Source organism: Apis laboriosa, unplaced genomic scaffold, assembly GCF_014066325.1.
Source record: "Apis laboriosa isolate Shangri-la unplaced genomic scaffold, ASM1406632v1 scaffold27_cov151, whole genome shotgun sequence".
Classification (NCBI taxonomy): domain Eukaryota; kingdom Metazoa; phylum Arthropoda; class Insecta; order Hymenoptera; family Apidae; genus Apis; species Apis laboriosa.
Window position 1 is genome coordinate 27,099 of NW_025222633.1, and position 19,050 is coordinate 46,148.

The following is a 19,050-nucleotide window of genomic DNA, read 5'->3' on the forward strand; positions in this document are numbered from 1 at the left end:
TAATAAATAATAATAAACAATATAAAACTATATTCTTAAAAATTATATAGATTAGAATTTTTAATTTATTATATAATATAATAACGTAGAAAAAAAATTTATTTTCTATTAAATTTTCTATAAAATTTATGTAAAAAATATTAGTTTTAAAAATTGATTTATAAGATTTTATATATCAATAAAAATATTTTTATAAACATGAATATAAATATTTTCATATTGCAAATTTATTAAAATTGAATAAATAAAAATAAATGAAATTGAATAATTGAAATCATCAACATATAATAAACATAATGATCGATGATCATTGGTATAACGCGTATAATACTAATATTTTCTAATACATATGATTTATAATCCAAATATATATTTAATATAAGTGCAATTTATTCATCATACCGATCAATAAACACAGCACACATAGGAAAATGTCTTACATTTTTGAATATATATGTCATGGTTTTGAATATATATTAAAATACAGATATACATAAAATACATATATTTATAATTATTTATATATTTAGTATAATATATATTTAGTATAATTTATTTAGAATTTTAAAATATATTGCTTTTAACATATATATGTAAATACTGATGATAATGCATGCTACGAATAATAAATTTTTATTCTTAGAAATAAAAAATGCTATCTTCGCATGTTTTCATAGTAATCAAAATTTAATATTAATATTTAAAATTTTCGTTTAAAATTTATAATTTTATATCAGAAAATATAATTGGTAATTTCTTGAATTTTTGAAATGTTGTGATATAAACTAGAATTAAAAAAAAATAATAAAAATTATAAACTAATTGTATAAAATTAACAATTATAGACTATATTTTCATAATTAAAATTATATTTTTTCAAATTTTGGAATTTAATATTTTTAAAGTAATATTTACAACATTTCTTAAAAATTTATAACTTTTTTCAAAATTATCTCTTAAACATATAAATTTATAATATAGACAAGATATAGATAAGAAAAACTAAATAGGGACAGAAAGATAAAGTAAAAATTAAAATAACAGCGCCATCTCATTGTCACAAATGAAACTAAATCAAATAAGCAAATGATAAGGAAAGAAATAGAATAAGAATTGACTATCAGTGCTATCTCTTCAATTTCACCAAAAGATATCTAAAAAAATTTTTAAATTACTTTTCTAAAAATATTCAAAAGATGGCATAAACTGTCAATTTTTATTCTATCTTATCTTATTTTTGGCTTTATCTACTAAGCAGGTTTTATCTGCTGCTTTGGAAATATTCTTGAAAATTAGAAGATGGCGCTAATAGTTAATTTTTATTTATCTTTATTTCTTCTTATCATTTGTTTTCTTTATTTGATTAATTTTATTTGATATTCTGAAGATGACGTTAATTCCTAAGTTTTCATTCTATCTCTGTCCTTTTTCTATTATTTGTTTTCCTTATCTATATTTATTCTGTAAAATCTCAAAAAATGATTGATATTTGTATTGATATTTGTAATGATTGACATATATATATTAATTAATTAATTAGTCTTTTTAATTAAATTACACACATATATATATATATATATATATGTAAAGATTTTAATATATTTGTAAGAATATTTAAAAAGTTTACATATATTTGTAACATATTTGTAATTTTTGAGGAATTGATTGTAGAAACTAAAATAAATATAAAAATTGATATATAAAAATATTGATTAAAGTTTACTTATTAAGTTATAAATAATTGAAGTTTGCTTTAGACGAAATGAGATGATAATATGGAAAAAAATAATATGGATAACTATTTTATATTATTTTTCCCATTGTTTCTGCCTCACTTCATCTAACAATGAACTTAAATTGTTTATAAATTAAATAAGTTATAAATTAACTAATATTTTTATAAACTAATTTTTGTGTTTCTGATTTTTTATTTTTAGAATCGATTCTTCAAAAATGTCTCACGAATATATTAACATTCCATGTATATAATATGCTTGTATTGAAAATAAATAGCTATCTGTTACATAGTTACGTATAATTAAAAATTACGTAGATTGAAATTCTGTTTTAATTATTCAATATATGTATATTAGTGATATTTTAATATTTTCAAAGGAACTTATTTAAAATAACAATTATACTTATGAAAACTTTAATATTTATTGGCACCTTTTATTAAGTTATTATTATCAAAAATAATATTTTACCATAACGTAACATCAAGTTACAATATTGAGTCTTAATATAACAAAATGAAATATTTTTTAACAAAAAGCAGTAAAATTTGAAAAATATATATTATACTTTAATAAAATATTATATATATGTCTAATACTGAAATAAGGAAAGTAATTACCTATGATAAACTAAAAATGTTATTTTTTTTGTATTAATCAAAAACAACTGAAACATATATAATAACACATTATAATAATCTTAAATTATTTTAACAGTTTAAATTACAAATAACAATATTGACAATACGTTATAGTACGAAAAAAGGATCATATAAAACAATGAAAATGTTTATCACATACAGAACACAAAAAATAACTTGTAATCACTCAAAGATATTTTTTATCATTTAATATCCTCATAAAATTATAAATAAGAAAAAATTAATGAAAAAAAGCGCATACCAATGTATTAGAAGAAATGGAATGCTATCTATTTTCGCCAAAATATTTTTGTCTTTTATATGCCACAGCCAATTTGTAATTATATCGCATGTTAATAAGAACTAAACAAGAAAAAAATATTAAAAAATCAAATATCTTAAAAAAATAGAATATACTAACAAAAATATATGAAAAAATATATGAATATATGAAAAAGTATGTGTTCAATTATTCTGCAACATAAAGAAATTATTCAAAAATTAAATATAGTCTTAGTCACAAATCTAAGAATACATACATATCATTTTTAAAAGTTAGATTAATAAATTATTATTTTTGAAAAAATAAAGAACTGTAATTCTTAAAGGATATTATAGATATAGATATAGATAATATGTATATACATACACATTTGTTTGGTGCATGTTTATACATTCATATTACTATTATTTTTATTGTTTTTTTTTTTTATGAATTATCAATGTCTAAGTATTTTGCAAATACTATTAAATAAAAATATTACTTTTATATACAAACAACTATGTTCTCAAACGTAAAACTGTACAAAGTTTGTTTAGCATAAATATAGGAAACAATTATTAATCTGTAGGTACATATATTGCATACCAAAGATCAGAAACTAGTTAGTTTCACTATGATAATTTTGTTTTTTTCAACTATATCCATGTATGCACACTATGCATGTTTCTTTAATCAATGACTGTAGCTCGACCTTCTTCTACTAAAAGTCGATCAATGTAAATATCTTCAGCTGTATTAACATCTATTAATTTTAAACCCAATATAGTATCAGCAGGAGACAATCCATCGGGTTTGGATTCAACAACTATTGATACGAAATTTTTATCCACAACTAATTCTTGAAATCTTAAACTATCTTCAACAGACCAGTCAACATTAATAGGTCGTATGCCTGTTTTTGTAAATTATTTATAAAATTTACAAAATAAGATATTTTTAGTAATTTGAAAATAAATTAAAATTAAAAAAAAAAGTAATTACATACCAGCAAGTCTCGCTTTAATAGCTTGATATGGTAGTTCTAAAAACTGACTTTTCAAAGGTTGTAATTTATTTAATGGCAGTACTGATACATCTCCAAAATCGCAAAAATAAACACTAACCATATTTTCTTTAATTATACTTGAAATGCATACCCTTAAAAATAATTGAGAATAAATAAAAATGATGTATAAATATTAATAATTCTATATTTAAAATTTAAAATTTGTATTAATAAGTTATTTTTTATTTATACCTATACCAGTGACCATCAATATGTTGGGCTGCATAAAGTTTACCTTCTTTTATTAATTCTAAAGTTGGAGCTGAACCTTTATATGTTTGACAAGCTTCTTGTAATGAAATCATCATTGTCTAAAATATAAATATATTATTATTGATATTATACTATTTCCATATAAGGAATATTAATGACCAATGTATTCTATATAATTATAATAATAAATAAATAAAATAAATAAATAAATAAATAATAAATAAAAAAATAATATTTACTTCTAACAATCGTTTGTCATCAAATGGTTGAATAGTAAAATTTCCAGGATGAGCTGCCATTGTTACATGAACATCGAAATATTCACCAATACCAGAGATTTTTGGTGGTTTTAAAGATTTTACAACTTCATCGTCGTCATCTCTTGCGAGTTTAGAATTTATACGTTCTATACGTTTTCTTGGTTTTACATTATTATTACCATCGCCATGTGTTCTACAAATATAACAAAGTTATTATTTTATTTTTTTTATTAATATTTGTAAGTATTTTTGTATGCTATACTTTGTAAGTTCTTCTTCAAGAGCTAGAGTATTATTTACAGAAACAAGCATGTTACTTGGTTGAATTCTTTTAAATAATTCTACAACTGGTATTCCATTTAGAGATGATACTACTTTTATAAGAAGTGATTCGCCTTTTGGTGCAAGTTCTGCAAGTTTTGCAACCATCTTTTCATTGAACATTGATTTATCAATGTTATGAAGATGTACTTTCAAAGCCTATTATAAATATATTAAAATTTATTTTAATATATTTTTAAATTTTTATCCAATATTCAAATTTAGTTTACCTGAGGAGGATAACTTGCTAAAACTTGAGATAACGTTTCTAAAGAAAGAAGATTATTTTTCGTTGTAGTGACAGTTTTACCAAAATCAATTAAAAATGCACTTAATTGATTGTAAGAATCATCACTTAAAAGCTTTCCTCTGTACCAATTGTTATTTACCGATACAAAGTATGTTTTACTAGAATCAACTGTAGTTACAATACAGTTTTCTAGATCTTCTGAATTTAATCCAGTACAAATTAATCGATTTAATAAACTAACTAAAAGTTTCATACTTTCACATTGTACTTGTACATAAATGTCACCATTCTGTTCTATGTGAGAAATAAATACTTCAGATACTTGCCCTTCCTATGTATAATAAGAAATTATTTCTTATTGAAAATTTAAAAATACTTTTCAAATTGTTATTTAATATTTTATTATTAAATTTAATATTTTATTAAATTTTAATATTTTATTATTAAAATAAAATAAAAATACTTACAATATCTAATTTAGGAGCAACTATTACACTTTGTAAAATTTGTTTAAACAATTCTATATTTAAATTGATATCATCTGGTCCATCTGTGTCATAAAATACAACTGTTGCAGAAGGTTTATTTTGATCTTTGTTGCGACTTAATACTTCCACATAAAAAGCACGATCAAGCAGAAGTTTTTCAGCTTGGTTAACAATGCTATCACAGTCACTGAAGTCTTCCAAACCAGAAAGACACAGTCTTAATGCCTTTAGATAATTTAATACAGTTCCTATATATTCTTGATTATATAATAAAATTTGTAATAAAAAATAATATTCTTACTTGAGCAGGAAGCACACAAAATTTTTTATCCAATATTTGCAATTTACTGTAATGAAAAGTATCCTCATCACCATAATCAATAAATGAAACTGTAACCATTCCATTTGCAACATTATAATCTACACAGCGTACTCTGTGCCATGATTCATCTTCAAATATAACATAATAATTTCCAGTTTCAATAACTAATTGTTTGGTAGATTGTTGAATTTTACTATAATGTTGACTCATTTCAGTGGACATAATATCAAATTGTTCCTATATAGAAATAAAAACTATAAAATATTATAAAATAAAAATTATAGTCAACTTTTGAACTTACACTGTATGCATCTCCTACAATTCTAACCCATATTTCAATAGTACTCATAACGCAAGTAACGGATACAATCCAAAAATCTTCTTCTGGTAATTGCAATTGTCCAGGTGCAATAGGACCAATTGGATTTAATTGTATTTTATCTGTCTTTGATGATATTATATTACGTATCTTGAAAAAAAAATTATGTATTAAATAATAAGTTTATTTCTTTTTTATATACAATAATCTATAATTTATAAAACATATTAATTTACCTTCTCAGGAGACGAAATAAACCGACGTAAAATTACTGAATTATCAACACCTTTTTCTAAAATGATTTCCGGACTCGCTTCAATAGTTTTTTCCCAGTTTCCTGGCAAAATTTCCTCAAATTGTTGTTTATAATACATAGGAATCTGATGCATAAAAATACCATTTGGATGGGCATCTATTATCGATAAAACTCGTCCTTTTATTATATTTTTGTCTTTAGTTTCATTAAAACTAAAAGATAAACCATATTTCTCAGTAAGATCGAGTAAAGCAAATTTTGCTGCAAGTTTTTGTGCTTCATCTTCAGAACGTGCTTCTTCTGGGTAACTTGAATATCCATGAGGACCAATCTAAAAATTTCATTATTTTATATTTGTAATTATTATTTACTTATTTATATTTTTATTATTACTTATTTTTTATTACTTATTTATTTACTGCTGGCATTTTACTTAAATGTAATATTTAATATGTGTAAAAATATTAAAATTATTACAAACCTTAACTTGTGCAAATACAGTTGGTTCTTTAGTATTTTTAATTGTTGTAGGACAAATTTGATACACAGGTTCAGGAAGATTTAAGGCATTAGCTCTCTTTTTCAATTCATTTCTTGGATCAATATGTTGTGGTTTTGGCACATTTTTTTTAATATTATCTAATGCTATCTATAAATATAATTTATTAATATATAACAATTCATTTTTTTCAACTGCTTACTATACAAGTACAAACACTTACAATTGAATTTATTGATGATTGTTGTAATTTTGTTATATTACCATCTGCTAAAACTTGACCAGGTGAAAGAGGTGATAACACTTTAGGTTGATGAGAAGATGTTGAAATATTAGTATGTAAATTCAACAATGAAGGTATATTAGAATTTACTTTGAGTCTGTTACTTAAATTTGATGTTTTTTTAGGAAGCATTTCCAAATTATTATCAGCAGTCTTTGGTTTTTGACTTATCACAGGCGTTATTGCCTTTAAATTATTTTTTATTTGCAACTCATCTCTAGGCTTATTAATAATACTTTGATTTGATGATAAAACAGAATTCATTTGTTTATCTTTCAGTCTCTAAAAATTAAGATATATAAATTTTATTTTTTTTAATGAAATATAAAATAAATATATAATAATTATATAATATCAATTATATGTTACTTACTTTGCTAGGAGAGCTTGGTGGAATTCCACAATTAGATTGTATATATCTAGGTTTCTCATTATTTTGATGAATAGTAATTCTTGTAGACATAGTAGGAAATGATATATTTTGTCTATAAAAAATAAATATATAAACAAATACATAATTTCAAATATCTTTTAAAATTTGACATATGTAAATAAAATTTTAAAAATATAAAACTTTTTTTTATGTAAGATAATAATATTTTGATATTATGATATTATTTATAGTAATAGAATCTGACTTTTAATATAACTTTTAATATATATATTTTGCATTTTAAAATTACCTTCCATTTATTTGTGAATATACATTATTATTGCTACTTTTATTGTGAACATTTTTTTTTGTCATCATAGGTTGACGGAATGGTGTTGGTTTTCGAGTATTTACCTAAAATAATATAATATTTAAAAAAATATAATATAACAAAATAATATAAAATAATATAAATGAATAATAAATTTACCAATTTTTTATATTTTCTAGTCACTGTTTTTTGTCGTGCAATTAACTTTGTAATATGTGCAGATTCTTCACTAGGTATAGCCTCCACAAAACATTCTCCTGCTTTTTCAATAATTCTGACACTTTGTACAGTACGTAAAAAGGCAACTAAGGACTGATATCCTAATTTTCGAAATGGTATATTTTCATCAATGAGCATTTTATAATCTCCTATAAAAGTTTTGCAAAATTAAATTTAACATTTAAAAATATATATAAGAATATATATAATTATAAGAAATATAAATATATATATATAAGAAATTATATAAATGGAATAAAATATAATAATAAAAATATTTCTATTTCTAAAAAAAAAAACTTACTATTTAGGTCTTCCATTTTGACACCACCTTTTGAAGATATAAGACATGCACGTAAATTTTTTATTACTTCTTCTCTTTCCATTATTGCTTCCTTATATATTTAGAAATATTAATAAATGTATAAATTATAGTTACAAAATAATATTCTGAAAACATTTATATAAGATATAAATAATTTAGCATAATTTTTAATGAAATATAATTTAAATAATATTTCTAATAATTACCAATTAAATATTTGTATAATATAATAATTATAATAAATTAATATAATTACTGATTAAATAATCATTAATCATATTTTTCATTCAATATATCTTATATATAAAAAAATATTTATTAAATATTTATTTAATTGGTAATTAGTTTTAAATATATTACCAAAAAAAAATTCATTTATAAAATAAATATAATAATTAAATATATAAAATTTTTATCTAAATAAGTAGAAACATTAAAAAATATTTCTGAATAATGTTTCTATGAAATATTTTTTAAAAAATCTATAATTTTTTAATTTTTTTTATATTTAAATGTAAAAAATTATTCTTTTTAAATTGAAAATGAATTTATAATATATGGCAATTGGATATTTAATTTTTTAATGAAATAAAACAAAATAATATAATAATTTTTTAGAATTTACTTATTTATATACTGTGAAATTGTATCATATTAATATTAAAATGAAACAAATGATTAAAAATACTCAATAATTAATATTTTTCGATTTATAATTATAAACTATTGTAACTCGGACAATGCCGGCAAATGGCGGTCAAATCGGTACTGTAGGAATTGATAAAATACACAATTATACAGAATTACTACACATATGTTAACAAAGCAAATGTTTATCAATTGTTTAAAATAATAAACGATCCTATTTTTGATTTGATATATTCTATAAAAAAAAAAATTTTCACATTCAAATACTTACATTCCATTATCTGTCATAATGAAACAAATTTACATTATAAAATTTTATAATAAAATATTATATATGTATAATATGTATATATTCACTAATATTTTAATTCTTTATATTTAAACTAATATACATTTTATATATATTTAATATTTCAACAATTATAATAATTATAACTACATAAATCGTATAAGAGCAATATCATTGAATTATACACTTTTATAACTAAAATAATTGTAACGAACGATGTAAATATTATAAATGTATATTTTACATAAATAAGTACATTATTACCTTGACGTCATATAAACTGATAAAACCAATTATAGTTCTTTATGACATGTAATGAGTACATACTTACATATATAAAATTATACGTAAAAAAGCAATGGCAACAGCTGTATGTCAAATTATAAGCAAGTAACATATTTTTAATAAATACTAATGTCACATATTAATGAAAAAATAAATTGTAATATATGATAATTTTGATTCTATTAAAACTTCAGAATAATTTGAATAACGATAGAATACTTAGGGAAAAAATTGGGCCACCGTTATATATGTATAAAAATTGAAAATACCTTTTCTTTCTTCAAATATCGCATATATATAATAGATCATAAATTTCTCTTCCAACTGCACTGAACTTCACTACTTCTTGTACAAATGTACCAGTATTTGGCAACAATTCGATAGATTCTAACATTCCCTCTTCTTTATTCTTCGTGAAAACTGATTTCCCAACTCCATTACATCTCCGCAGAGTAACTGTCTAACATACTATTTGTTGAAGTAACACGAACTGCTACATTTGTCCAATCAGACTTGTTCTTAACCCCCTCTATTTCTCAATAATGAACCAATCATCAAACAGAATTAAAAAAGCGGTATATTCAGAAACTTTTAATTTTCTATTATAATTATATCTTTTTAATTATTTATAAATCTATTAAATCTATTATTTATATCACGTATTACATAAATGATAAGTTATTACTAATTTTAGTTGTATAATATTATAATAATAATATATTATATTGAATATCAAAATAATTAAAAAATTTATTTAATTAAATTATTTTAGAAAATTAAATTGTGATATAAATAAGCTATGCATTTTGAATTAATTATGACAATTTTAAAAATTTTATATATTAGAAATATATTGAAAAAAAATTTGAATATTTTGATTTAATTAATAGATCATGAATTGAAATCTGATCTCTCTGTTACTCATTTATAACGTATTTATGTTTTAAATTACTTGAAATATAATACGTTTATTCTATTTAGAAACAATTCTAGATAATCTTTTAATAATATAATTTTCACATTCATGAATTTAATAGAAAATTTATAAAAATTTTAATATTTGTAGAAAAAATATTTCTACAATAATAAAACATAACAAAATATAAATATAGAAAAAATATATAAAATAAATAATATTAGCAAATTTTTTACAAAATATTAAAATTAATTTAAATAAAAAATAAAATTTAATTAAAACAAAATAAAAAGATTTCGCGCATTTGAAACACACAATAAATATAAATATTTTATGACATTTTCAAATATTAAAACAATTAAAAAGAAATTTTAAATTATAATAATTATAATAATTTTTTAATTAATAATTTATAAGCACGTTTACTTTAATAATATTTCTTTATAGAAAATAGAAAGCTGTACATATCAATCAATGCGGTTAAAGTATTGTTTATATATAAAAAAATAAATGCAATTTCAAATTTTTTGACAAATAAAAAAATATATATATGTAATATTATATAATATATTATATAATAATTATATATTAATATATATATTTATAAAAGTTTTAAGCATTTTTAGACAAATATAAATTAAAAGATTCTTTACAATGCATTTAAAAGAAAGCGTGCTATACGGAAAATTCTATAAATTTTCACAAAAACAGATTAATTCTTGAAATAAAACAGATGTCCTTTATTTTTTATAACGTTGACCTGAAATTGGAGAAAGGATACTTTCTCCGTTGTTTGTTCTTTATAATACATAGTAAAAGTCAATAGCTTTAAGAAGTTATTGAAAAACTTTGATTCAATCCTTAAAAAATAATTAAAAATTTAAGATCTTTTACATATCATCATTCAATTTAATGATATAGAATGATTATTTATAGCAAGAATATATTAAGAATCAATGTGTAATGATAAAATTTTCAAAAAAATCTGTATTTACAAAGAATTATTATATGAAGAATTATTATAATTATTATATTTCTATATTATTACATAATTTTATATATAATATACAGTTTTAGCATATTTTTAAAAATAACAAAAACATTAAAATAGACAGAAATAATAAAATAGTAAATACTTATTGAATAATGATCGATTTTATATAAAATGTGAAAGATTTAAAATCAAATCAATCTTACACAGAGCTTATATTTTCTTATAATTATTATAATTTTTTGATAATTTTTAGAATATCGATTTTAATGGTTTTGAAATGTGTTATCAAGATCAAATTTAATTTAATAAATACTAAAATAAAAAGTACAAATTTAAAATTATTATAAATAAACATCTTGACTATAAAAAAATCATTAACAATCAGATATTATATTAAATCTTATCAGAAAAATCAAATAAAATTTAAAAAATATAGATGGATATAAAAAAATATGAGTATAGAAAAATATTGTTCATGTAAACGAATTATTTCAATTGATAATTATATAATACAATATATAATAAAATATTGATTAATTAAATGAATATATAATATTTGAATATATATTTTTAAGAAGTTTAGTTCTTAAACGTAACATCTATTATAGTTCTAAATAGTTATATTATTTTTTGAAATATAATTAATTTTTTGGTTGTAAAAAATGTAGAATCTGTTTACGTATTATCTGAATACGTTTGACAATTAAATACTAATGTTTTTTGAATGGTAATAGAAATCTTTTCAATAATTTTTTTTTACGATTAAACAGTCTGATGTATAAATGAAAAGAATTCAACTGATCGAAGATCAGCAGTCCTGATTTTTCAATTCTTAATAATTTTGTGATCATTCATAAAAAGAAACAGCTTGCTATTATAGATTGAATTTTTTTTAAAGATTATAAATAAAAATATATAAATTTCCATTTAAAAAAATTAATTTGATCTTAAAATCTTTTTATATTACTATTTCAATAATTAAATTATAATTTATAACATATAATATATCTTTCTACATCTTTTATAAAAACATTTTGAAATTTATTTTGAAGAAACATCACATGATTTTTTTTTTTAATAATAATATACATATGTATAATATTTCAATACAGAATGATCTGTAATCTATAGTATAAAAAAGTTTATGCCTTAAAATAAAACATAATGAAGCTTCGTTTTTTAAGAATATCAAATTTGATCAATTTATCGATTAGCTTCCTTTTTATCTATATTAATAAGCTTGAAATATGTTATAATATTTAATTCAATTTTTTTCTTTACATATACTTAGCAATTTTCAAATTAATTTAGTTATTTTCAGAAAATTTTTGGTATTATACTATTGAATTTTGTTTATATGCGTATATCCATGACAATATGTGTATATATATCAGCTATTTAAAAGTGACAAACTATATGTATATATAATAATATAACAAGTGAGTTTATTCAAGATCTATTTCCTTATAGATTTAAAATCTATTTATATTAAAAATATATTCAGGATATTAATATATTTTGTGGAACAATAAAATAAGATAATAAGATTATAAAAAAAAAACAAAAATTGTTAAATGAAAATTGATTGATTATTAAATTGTCACTTATTTATTAAATTATAAGCAATTAAAATTTAGAATGAAATGAAATTATATTAGAATGAAATCTTTATTATACTATTAACTTGTTCTGTTTTCATTTCTGTTTAATCTAATGAAAATTTAAATTATTTATAATTTAATAAATAAATCTCAATATCAATATTTTTATATATTAATTTTTTATATCTACTTTTTATATTTACTTTTAGAATCAATCTTTCAAAGATACTCCATGAATATATTAATACTCTATATATGTATAAGTAACGGAAAAATTAGCTTCGAAAATTGTAATTTCGGTCGTTCAGAGATCATTTTATATTTTATTTTCGCATTCCATAGATCCAAAGAATCCATGGAATGCTCAAGCTCGTTGAATGAATGAATACTAAACGTGCTGATATTTGTTCACCCGTTATATCGTGTTTATATCAACAGTTGAAACTTGTGATCACAATTGTTATGCATACTAAATACATATAGGCAGAATTCAATGATAATAATACTAAATGTTTTTTGCAAATAATTCAAAAACTAAGACCAATTGTCGATTATATAAAAAAAATTATTCAAAATGATATCTTTTACAACATATTTCTATTATTATTAAAATAATGAGCTTATTGATAATTCATCCAAATTTGAAAATAAGATGAATTTGCAATTCATTTACAATATTTCTCAAAATATTTTTAAACATAAAAATTACCGTTTTCTTTTTTTTTCTTATAAATTAATAAATATTGTCCATATTATAAATATTGTCCATCCATTCATAAATTAGGTAAGAAAATAGAAAAATTTAGCAGCGCTATGTCACGAATAAATACTTCAATTTATTAATACAAGTAGAAAACGTAGTAAGAGATTTTTGGAATCACAAACAAAAAAAAAATAATATTGCGCGAAACGAAGACGTTTCTTCACTCTTTCATCCCTCAAATTTCAAGTTAATTGGTGATCGATTGAATTCTAGAATATATTTATATATATTTTTATATTGTATTTTATATTTCGTATATATTTTCATTTAATTAATATACAAAAGTATAAAGCAAATAAAAATATATAAAAAATATATTAAATTTCTTAATATATGTACACATATCTCATGTATGTATTCAAAAGATGTCTGTTGTTCGTAATAAAATAGAACAGAAGATTTTTTTTAAAAAACTTTTTTATAAAAAGATAATAAAAAATAAAAAAATAAAATTTTTTCATTTCAAATGTCGTTTAACTAATTTCCAATTGAATAATAATAATATAATAATAATAATAAATAAGCTATTTATAGATAATTACTTTATATGTAAAAATAAAATAAAATCGTTTAAATTTTTTTATGAGAAAATTGAGATTAAACATATATAGTCGTATAATCGAATTTTAAAATTCCATTTTTTCGAAAACTAATTTTTAACTGATTGTTCCTGTTCCTTAATTTTAATTAATTCATAATTAGTACATATGAGTGAATTATTAATAGAAATTTATTCTATGTATAAAAATAAATAATAAATATGAAATAAAATTTTTTCAAGATTAGTTTTCGAAGAAATTAAATTTAAAAATTCATCATGTACATAAATATTTTACTGCTCAATTTTAATTTTTTTAAACTATAACTTGAAAAAAAAATTTTGTTCTATATTTATTAGTTATTTAAAGTTTTCACATAATAAAATAATCTACTAATAATTTCTTTGTATTCGGGAATTAGTTATATTTCATTTTATTCATCATATTTATTTAACATATTTTTTTTTTTTTCATATAAGTTCATTTTTCCTATTATATTTTCATTCTATACAAAGTGCTAATTCAATTGCATATTTGAAAGATCAATTCGAGATCAAAACAAATATAAAAATTATACAAAAATATCAATTAAGATTTATTTATTAAATTATAAGCAATTTAAGTCAAATATAAACAATATCCTCAGAGATAGATTTGTTTCAATTTGTTTCCGTTTTGTTTTATCTAACGCAAACTTAAATTACTTAATAAATAAACCTTAACTGACACTTTTGTATATATCAACTTTTGTGTTTTAGTCTTTAGAAATGACCTTTCAAAGGTGATTCATAAATATATCAACACCTTGTATAGTAATTATTTTTAAAAATTGTACTAATAAAAATATATTTATAAATAATCTATATAAATTATAATAAATTATAATTTATAAATAAAATTATTTCAATATTTTCTTTATATTTATTAATTTATATAAAATAGATTTTATAGAAATTTTTTTTAATATATCTAAATACATAGTTACATATTATATCAAAATACTTTATATTTAATAATAAAATAATGAAATTTATAAATTATTTAATGATTGATATCAATTTGTTACAAAAAGAAAAGAGCATAAAATATATTTTAATGCTAATAAATAAATGTTAAATTACAAATCAAACGTTTCAAATAATTTATTTTCTTTTATTACATTTTTCTTTGTATTACATGAAAGTAATGATACAAATGTCTTAACAGTAATTAAAAAAAAAACATTTAAATCAAAATAAGGATTAGGTAAAGAATAAACTCATTTGATACTTTTAAAGGAAAATTTATTATCATAAAACTTGATGAAAAACCCTTTCATGATCAATTATTAGTTTTGAATAACAATTTGTTCCTGTCATTCTTGCATGTAATAATCGCTTAAGCCACCATAAAGCTTCAGAAGAAATTTATTTAAACCAAAGATAATCGCAGAATGAGGAAGAAAACTGAACATTGTTACGAACAATTAAGGAAGAATAAAATAATACCTTAATTAATGTTTATTCTTTTTTAGAAGCCACAGCCTGTTTGGCCTGATGAGCTTGCAATACAGCTACGGCCTCTTCAACCTTGGCTTTCAGCGATTCATTATGCTCCAACATGTGTAGAAGTTCTGAATTGTCGATTTCCAACAACATTCCTGTAATCTTTCCAGTAAGTTGTGGATACATACATTGAATCAGTGGGAAAAGACGTTCTCCCAACATTTGTTTCTGCTCTTGTGGTGGAGCAGCTGCCAACATTGAGGCAGTTAGTGGTTCTTGGCCTTGAATATGAACAGCTTGCTGAACAGGAGTAGGAGCAGGGATTGCCATTGCTTGTGGTGGATTACGCATGTTTGAAGTGTATTTATAATTTGACGGACGGCTTTGAGCTGAAACTCCCACTGCTGGACCAGCCATGGAACGATTTTGCATATTTGCACCACCAACCGCTTGTTGACCTAAATTAATAAAATTATAAATTACATAAATTAGAAAAATTATAAAAATTCTTATCTATAAAATTTAAATATAAAAAAATTGCATAAAAGTTCAATATTTATTACCTGTGATAGGTCTGGCAGATAAAGTATTTCGCATAGTACCAGCTTGTGCAGTGGGAGCACGTGGTGCAGCTCTAAATGGACCTTGCATTGTAGCAAAACCAGAACTTCCAGTTTGTGCATTGGGTCGTACTTGATTAGGCTGCGCTGGCCAACGTGGAGTTGTACGAATTTGAGCCATCTGTGCAGGTCCATAAAATCTTTGTGGTTGAGGAATAGTGGGAACAAAATAATTTCCAGCACCGCCAGGCTGGAAAATTTGACCCATTTGTTGCATTCGCATATTTGCTAAACGTTGCATATATTGGGAAGCAAGATGTGCTTTGCGATCTTCTTTACGCTGAGCCAGAGCAACATATAATGGTTTAGTAACTATTATGCGACCGTTCATCTCTGTTACAGCTTTAGTAGCTTCTTCAGGAGCGGAAAAACAGACAAATCCAAAGCCTTTGCTGCGTCCTTCTTCCATCATAACTTTAGCAGAGGTAATTGTTCCAAATGGTGCAAATTCTTTGCGTAACCGCTCGTCATCTATACTATCATCCAAGTTCTTTACATATAAATTTACACCTTGATAACGATTTAAACGTTCTAATTTTAATTGTTCGAACTTTCTCTTAAGTTCTTGTTGACGTTCTGCTTTCTTTTGCGCCCGTCCAACATACATACACTTTCCTTCAGCAACCTCTTTTCCATTTAATTCAAGTACTGCTTGTTCAGCAGCGTCAGGATCTTCAAAAGCAACAAAACCAAAACCTCGAGATTTCCCGTCATCTTTAATCATTACTTTATGACTGGTGATGGTCCCATATTTTTCAAACATTTCTTTAAGTTTATCATCCGTCATATCTTCTCCAAAATTCTTTACATAAACATTAGTGAAAAGCTTAGCTTTTTCTCCCAATTCCTTCTCGCGTTCTTTACGAGGTATAAATTTGCCAACATATACCTTTTTTCCATTTAGTAACATGCCATTAACTCTATCAATAGATTTATTTGCTGCTTCTTCAGTTTCAAAATGAACAAAACCATAACCTTTAGAAACACCAGATTCATCTTGAGCTACTTTGCAACTAAGTATGTTACCAAATGCAGAGAACGTATCATACATTGCTTTATTGTCTATGTTTTTATCTAAATTTTTTATAAATACATTTCCAACACCAGATTTTCGAAGAGAAGGATCACGTTGAGACCACATGATACGAATAGGCCGCCCCTTTATCATATCAAAGTTCATGGTATCAAGAGCACGTTCCGCTACAACAAAAAAAGAAATGCAAACAATTATATTATTATATTATTATAATTTAAAAAAATATAATTTTCGTAAATATTTCTAAAAATTTAATTATTTTTTCTTAGTTTATTTAGTATATATATATAATATATCATTATTTTAAAAAATATATTCAATATAAATTACAGATTTCAAAATATTTCCAATTATCTTATATATATTCTAAATGATTCATAAATAAAGTTACATTACATGAATAATAATTTGAAAAATATATCAATAATGTGAACATATTGAAGAACTAAAATACGTCGATAGAATCATGTGGTATTTTCCTTTTTTCTTTTTATTTTTTATTCAAGTTATAATTGTATATGTATACAATGAATATGTTGTATATTAAAATTTTTTACTTTTTAGAATATAACAAATTCATATCAAGCTGTTCGATATCACCTGGAAAATGAAAAAGAAAGTAATAAAAAAATAAGGCATGACTCAACCAACCGTCAATTGCTATCTACTTTGTTCGAAATAGGTTTCAATATGGTGGTATCGTATGATCCGAAACACGTGTCAAGCACGGACAAATGATGTAACAAACAGTAATTTTTTTTTAATCTAAAATATCTGACTCAAAAAGAAATAATGAAATATAGAATCATTATACTCACCATCAGCCGGTTGCTGGAAGTTAACATAAGCATAACCGAGCGAACGTCGGGTAATCATATCACGACAGACGCGTATCGAGAGTACAGGCCCAGCTGATGAAAACTTCTCGAAAAGCATCGCCTCGGTGATATCACTATGCAAGTCACCCACATAAAGTGAGGCCATAGGGTAATTCGGAGCTCCCGGATTCATTGTAATAAGTTCAAAATTCTCTGGTTTTTGGTTTCTCTCGTTCCTTCAATATGGCTTGCGCTCTTCCGACCACGTTGCTCTTTGTAACACAATGATTACTATTTTTTTCCACACTTTACTTACGTTTCGCGGTTTTCAGCTACGGTTTTTCGATTTTTTTGTTTATATTTTTATAATTTTTATATTTTTTTTGGTTTTTTTTTTTATAGAAGAGTTATTTCACGAATGGAGGTGGGTTGTGTGACCTATTTTGTGGAAAAAGGAGACACAACCACACGTGAACACAACTCTACTCTTAATGAGGAAGAGGCATTGAAAGTAGTTCCCTTCGTGCTTATATACTAACCACTGTACACACTACACGCCAGAAAAGTAGTTCCTTTTATAAATTACAGCGCCATCTATTTAAATCTAGGGTACTTTAAATAGTTCTATATGATAAAATATGCATTTTATTTTGATAAATCAGTTATAATATAATACAATTTTTAATATAGAAATATCAATTTTGTAAATATTTTTAAATATATTAAATATTTCTCATTTTATTTTAAATATACATATCTGAATAGTAATAAATAAGTATCGCACTTTATATAGTTTATAATTATACGTTTATTTAATTATAAGAAATTTATAATAATAATTTATTATAATAATAATTTCTTTAAAACATTATAATTTATATAACTGCAAAACT

General features: G+C 22.1%; 2 protein-coding genes across 5 annotated transcripts; both read right to left on the minus strand.

Moving 5' to 3' along the window:
* Positions 1-2,571: 2,571 nt before the first annotated feature.
* Positions 2,572-9,834, minus strand: LOC122714055 (tudor domain-containing protein 7-like). Of its 3 annotated transcripts, none has more exons than XM_043935054.1 (17): positions 9,656-9,834; positions 8,144-8,234; positions 7,780-7,988; positions 7,600-7,703; positions 7,290-7,401; positions 6,857-7,198; positions 6,616-6,783; positions 6,115-6,465; positions 5,861-6,028; positions 5,539-5,796; positions 5,217-5,462; positions 4,730-5,080; positions 4,441-4,658; positions 4,158-4,371; positions 3,898-4,016; positions 3,646-3,797; positions 2,572-3,552 (listed from the first exon to the last, which is right to left on the minus strand). In XM_043935054.1, the coding sequence occupies exons 1-17, from the start codon at positions 9,677-9,679 to the stop codon at positions 3,329-3,331; spliced, it is 3,351 nt and encodes a 1,116-aa protein (XP_043790989.1). In that variant the 5' UTR covers positions 9,680-9,834; the 3' UTR covers positions 2,572-3,328. The 3 variants fall into 3 exon arrangements, with proteins under 3 accessions (XP_043790989.1, XP_043790990.1, XP_043790991.1); XM_043935055.1 differs by having other exon boundaries at positions 8,144-8,289; positions 9,656-9,813; XM_043935056.1 differs by lacking the exon at positions 2,572-3,552 and having other exon boundaries at positions 3,648-3,797; positions 3,941-4,016.
* Positions 9,835-15,465: 5,631 nt separating this feature from the next.
* Positions 15,466-18,649, minus strand: LOC122714097 (polyadenylate-binding protein 1). Of its 2 annotated transcripts, none has more exons than XM_043935123.1 (3): positions 18,158-18,649; positions 16,247-17,503; positions 15,466-16,141 (listed from the first exon to the last, which is right to left on the minus strand). In XM_043935123.1, the coding sequence occupies exons 1-3, from the start codon at positions 18,348-18,350 to the stop codon at positions 15,699-15,701; spliced, it is 1,893 nt and encodes a 630-aa protein (XP_043791058.1). In that variant the 5' UTR covers positions 18,351-18,649; the 3' UTR covers positions 15,466-15,698. The 2 variants fall into 2 exon arrangements, with proteins under 2 accessions (XP_043791058.1, XP_043791059.1); XM_043935124.1 differs by lacking the exon at positions 18,158-18,649 and adding an exon at positions 17,736-17,884.
* Positions 18,650-19,050: the final 401 nt, after the last annotated feature.

What these genes read in the sequence shown, in the direction of transcription:
- LOC122714097 (XM_043935123.1), bottom strand. Translation starts at nt 18,350, where the DNA reads ATGAATCCGGGAGCTCCGAATTACCCTATGGCCTCACTTTATGTGGGT. An exon ending in CTTCCAGCAACCGGCTGATG is followed by an intron (nt 17,504 to 18,157) that starts GTGAGTATAATG and finishes TTTTTGTTGTAG; the next exon opens with CGGAACGTGCTCTTGATACC. An exon ending in ATCTGCCAGACCTATCACAG is followed by an intron (nt 16,142 to 16,246) that starts GTAATAAATATT and finishes TTATTAATTTAG; the next exon opens with GTCAACAAGCGGTTGGTGGT.
- LOC122714055 (XM_043935054.1), bottom strand. Translation starts at nt 9,679, where the DNA reads ATGCGATATTTGAAGAAAGAAAAG. An exon ending in AATCATCAATAAATTCAATT is followed by an intron (nt 6,784 to 6,856) that starts GTAAGTGTTTGT and finishes TTATATTTATAG; the next exon opens with ATAGCATTAGATAATATTAA. An exon ending in TAGCAAGTTATCCTCCTCAG is followed by an intron (nt 4,659 to 4,729) that starts GTAAACTAAATT and finishes TATTTATAATAG; the next exon opens with GCTTTGAAAGTACATCTTCA.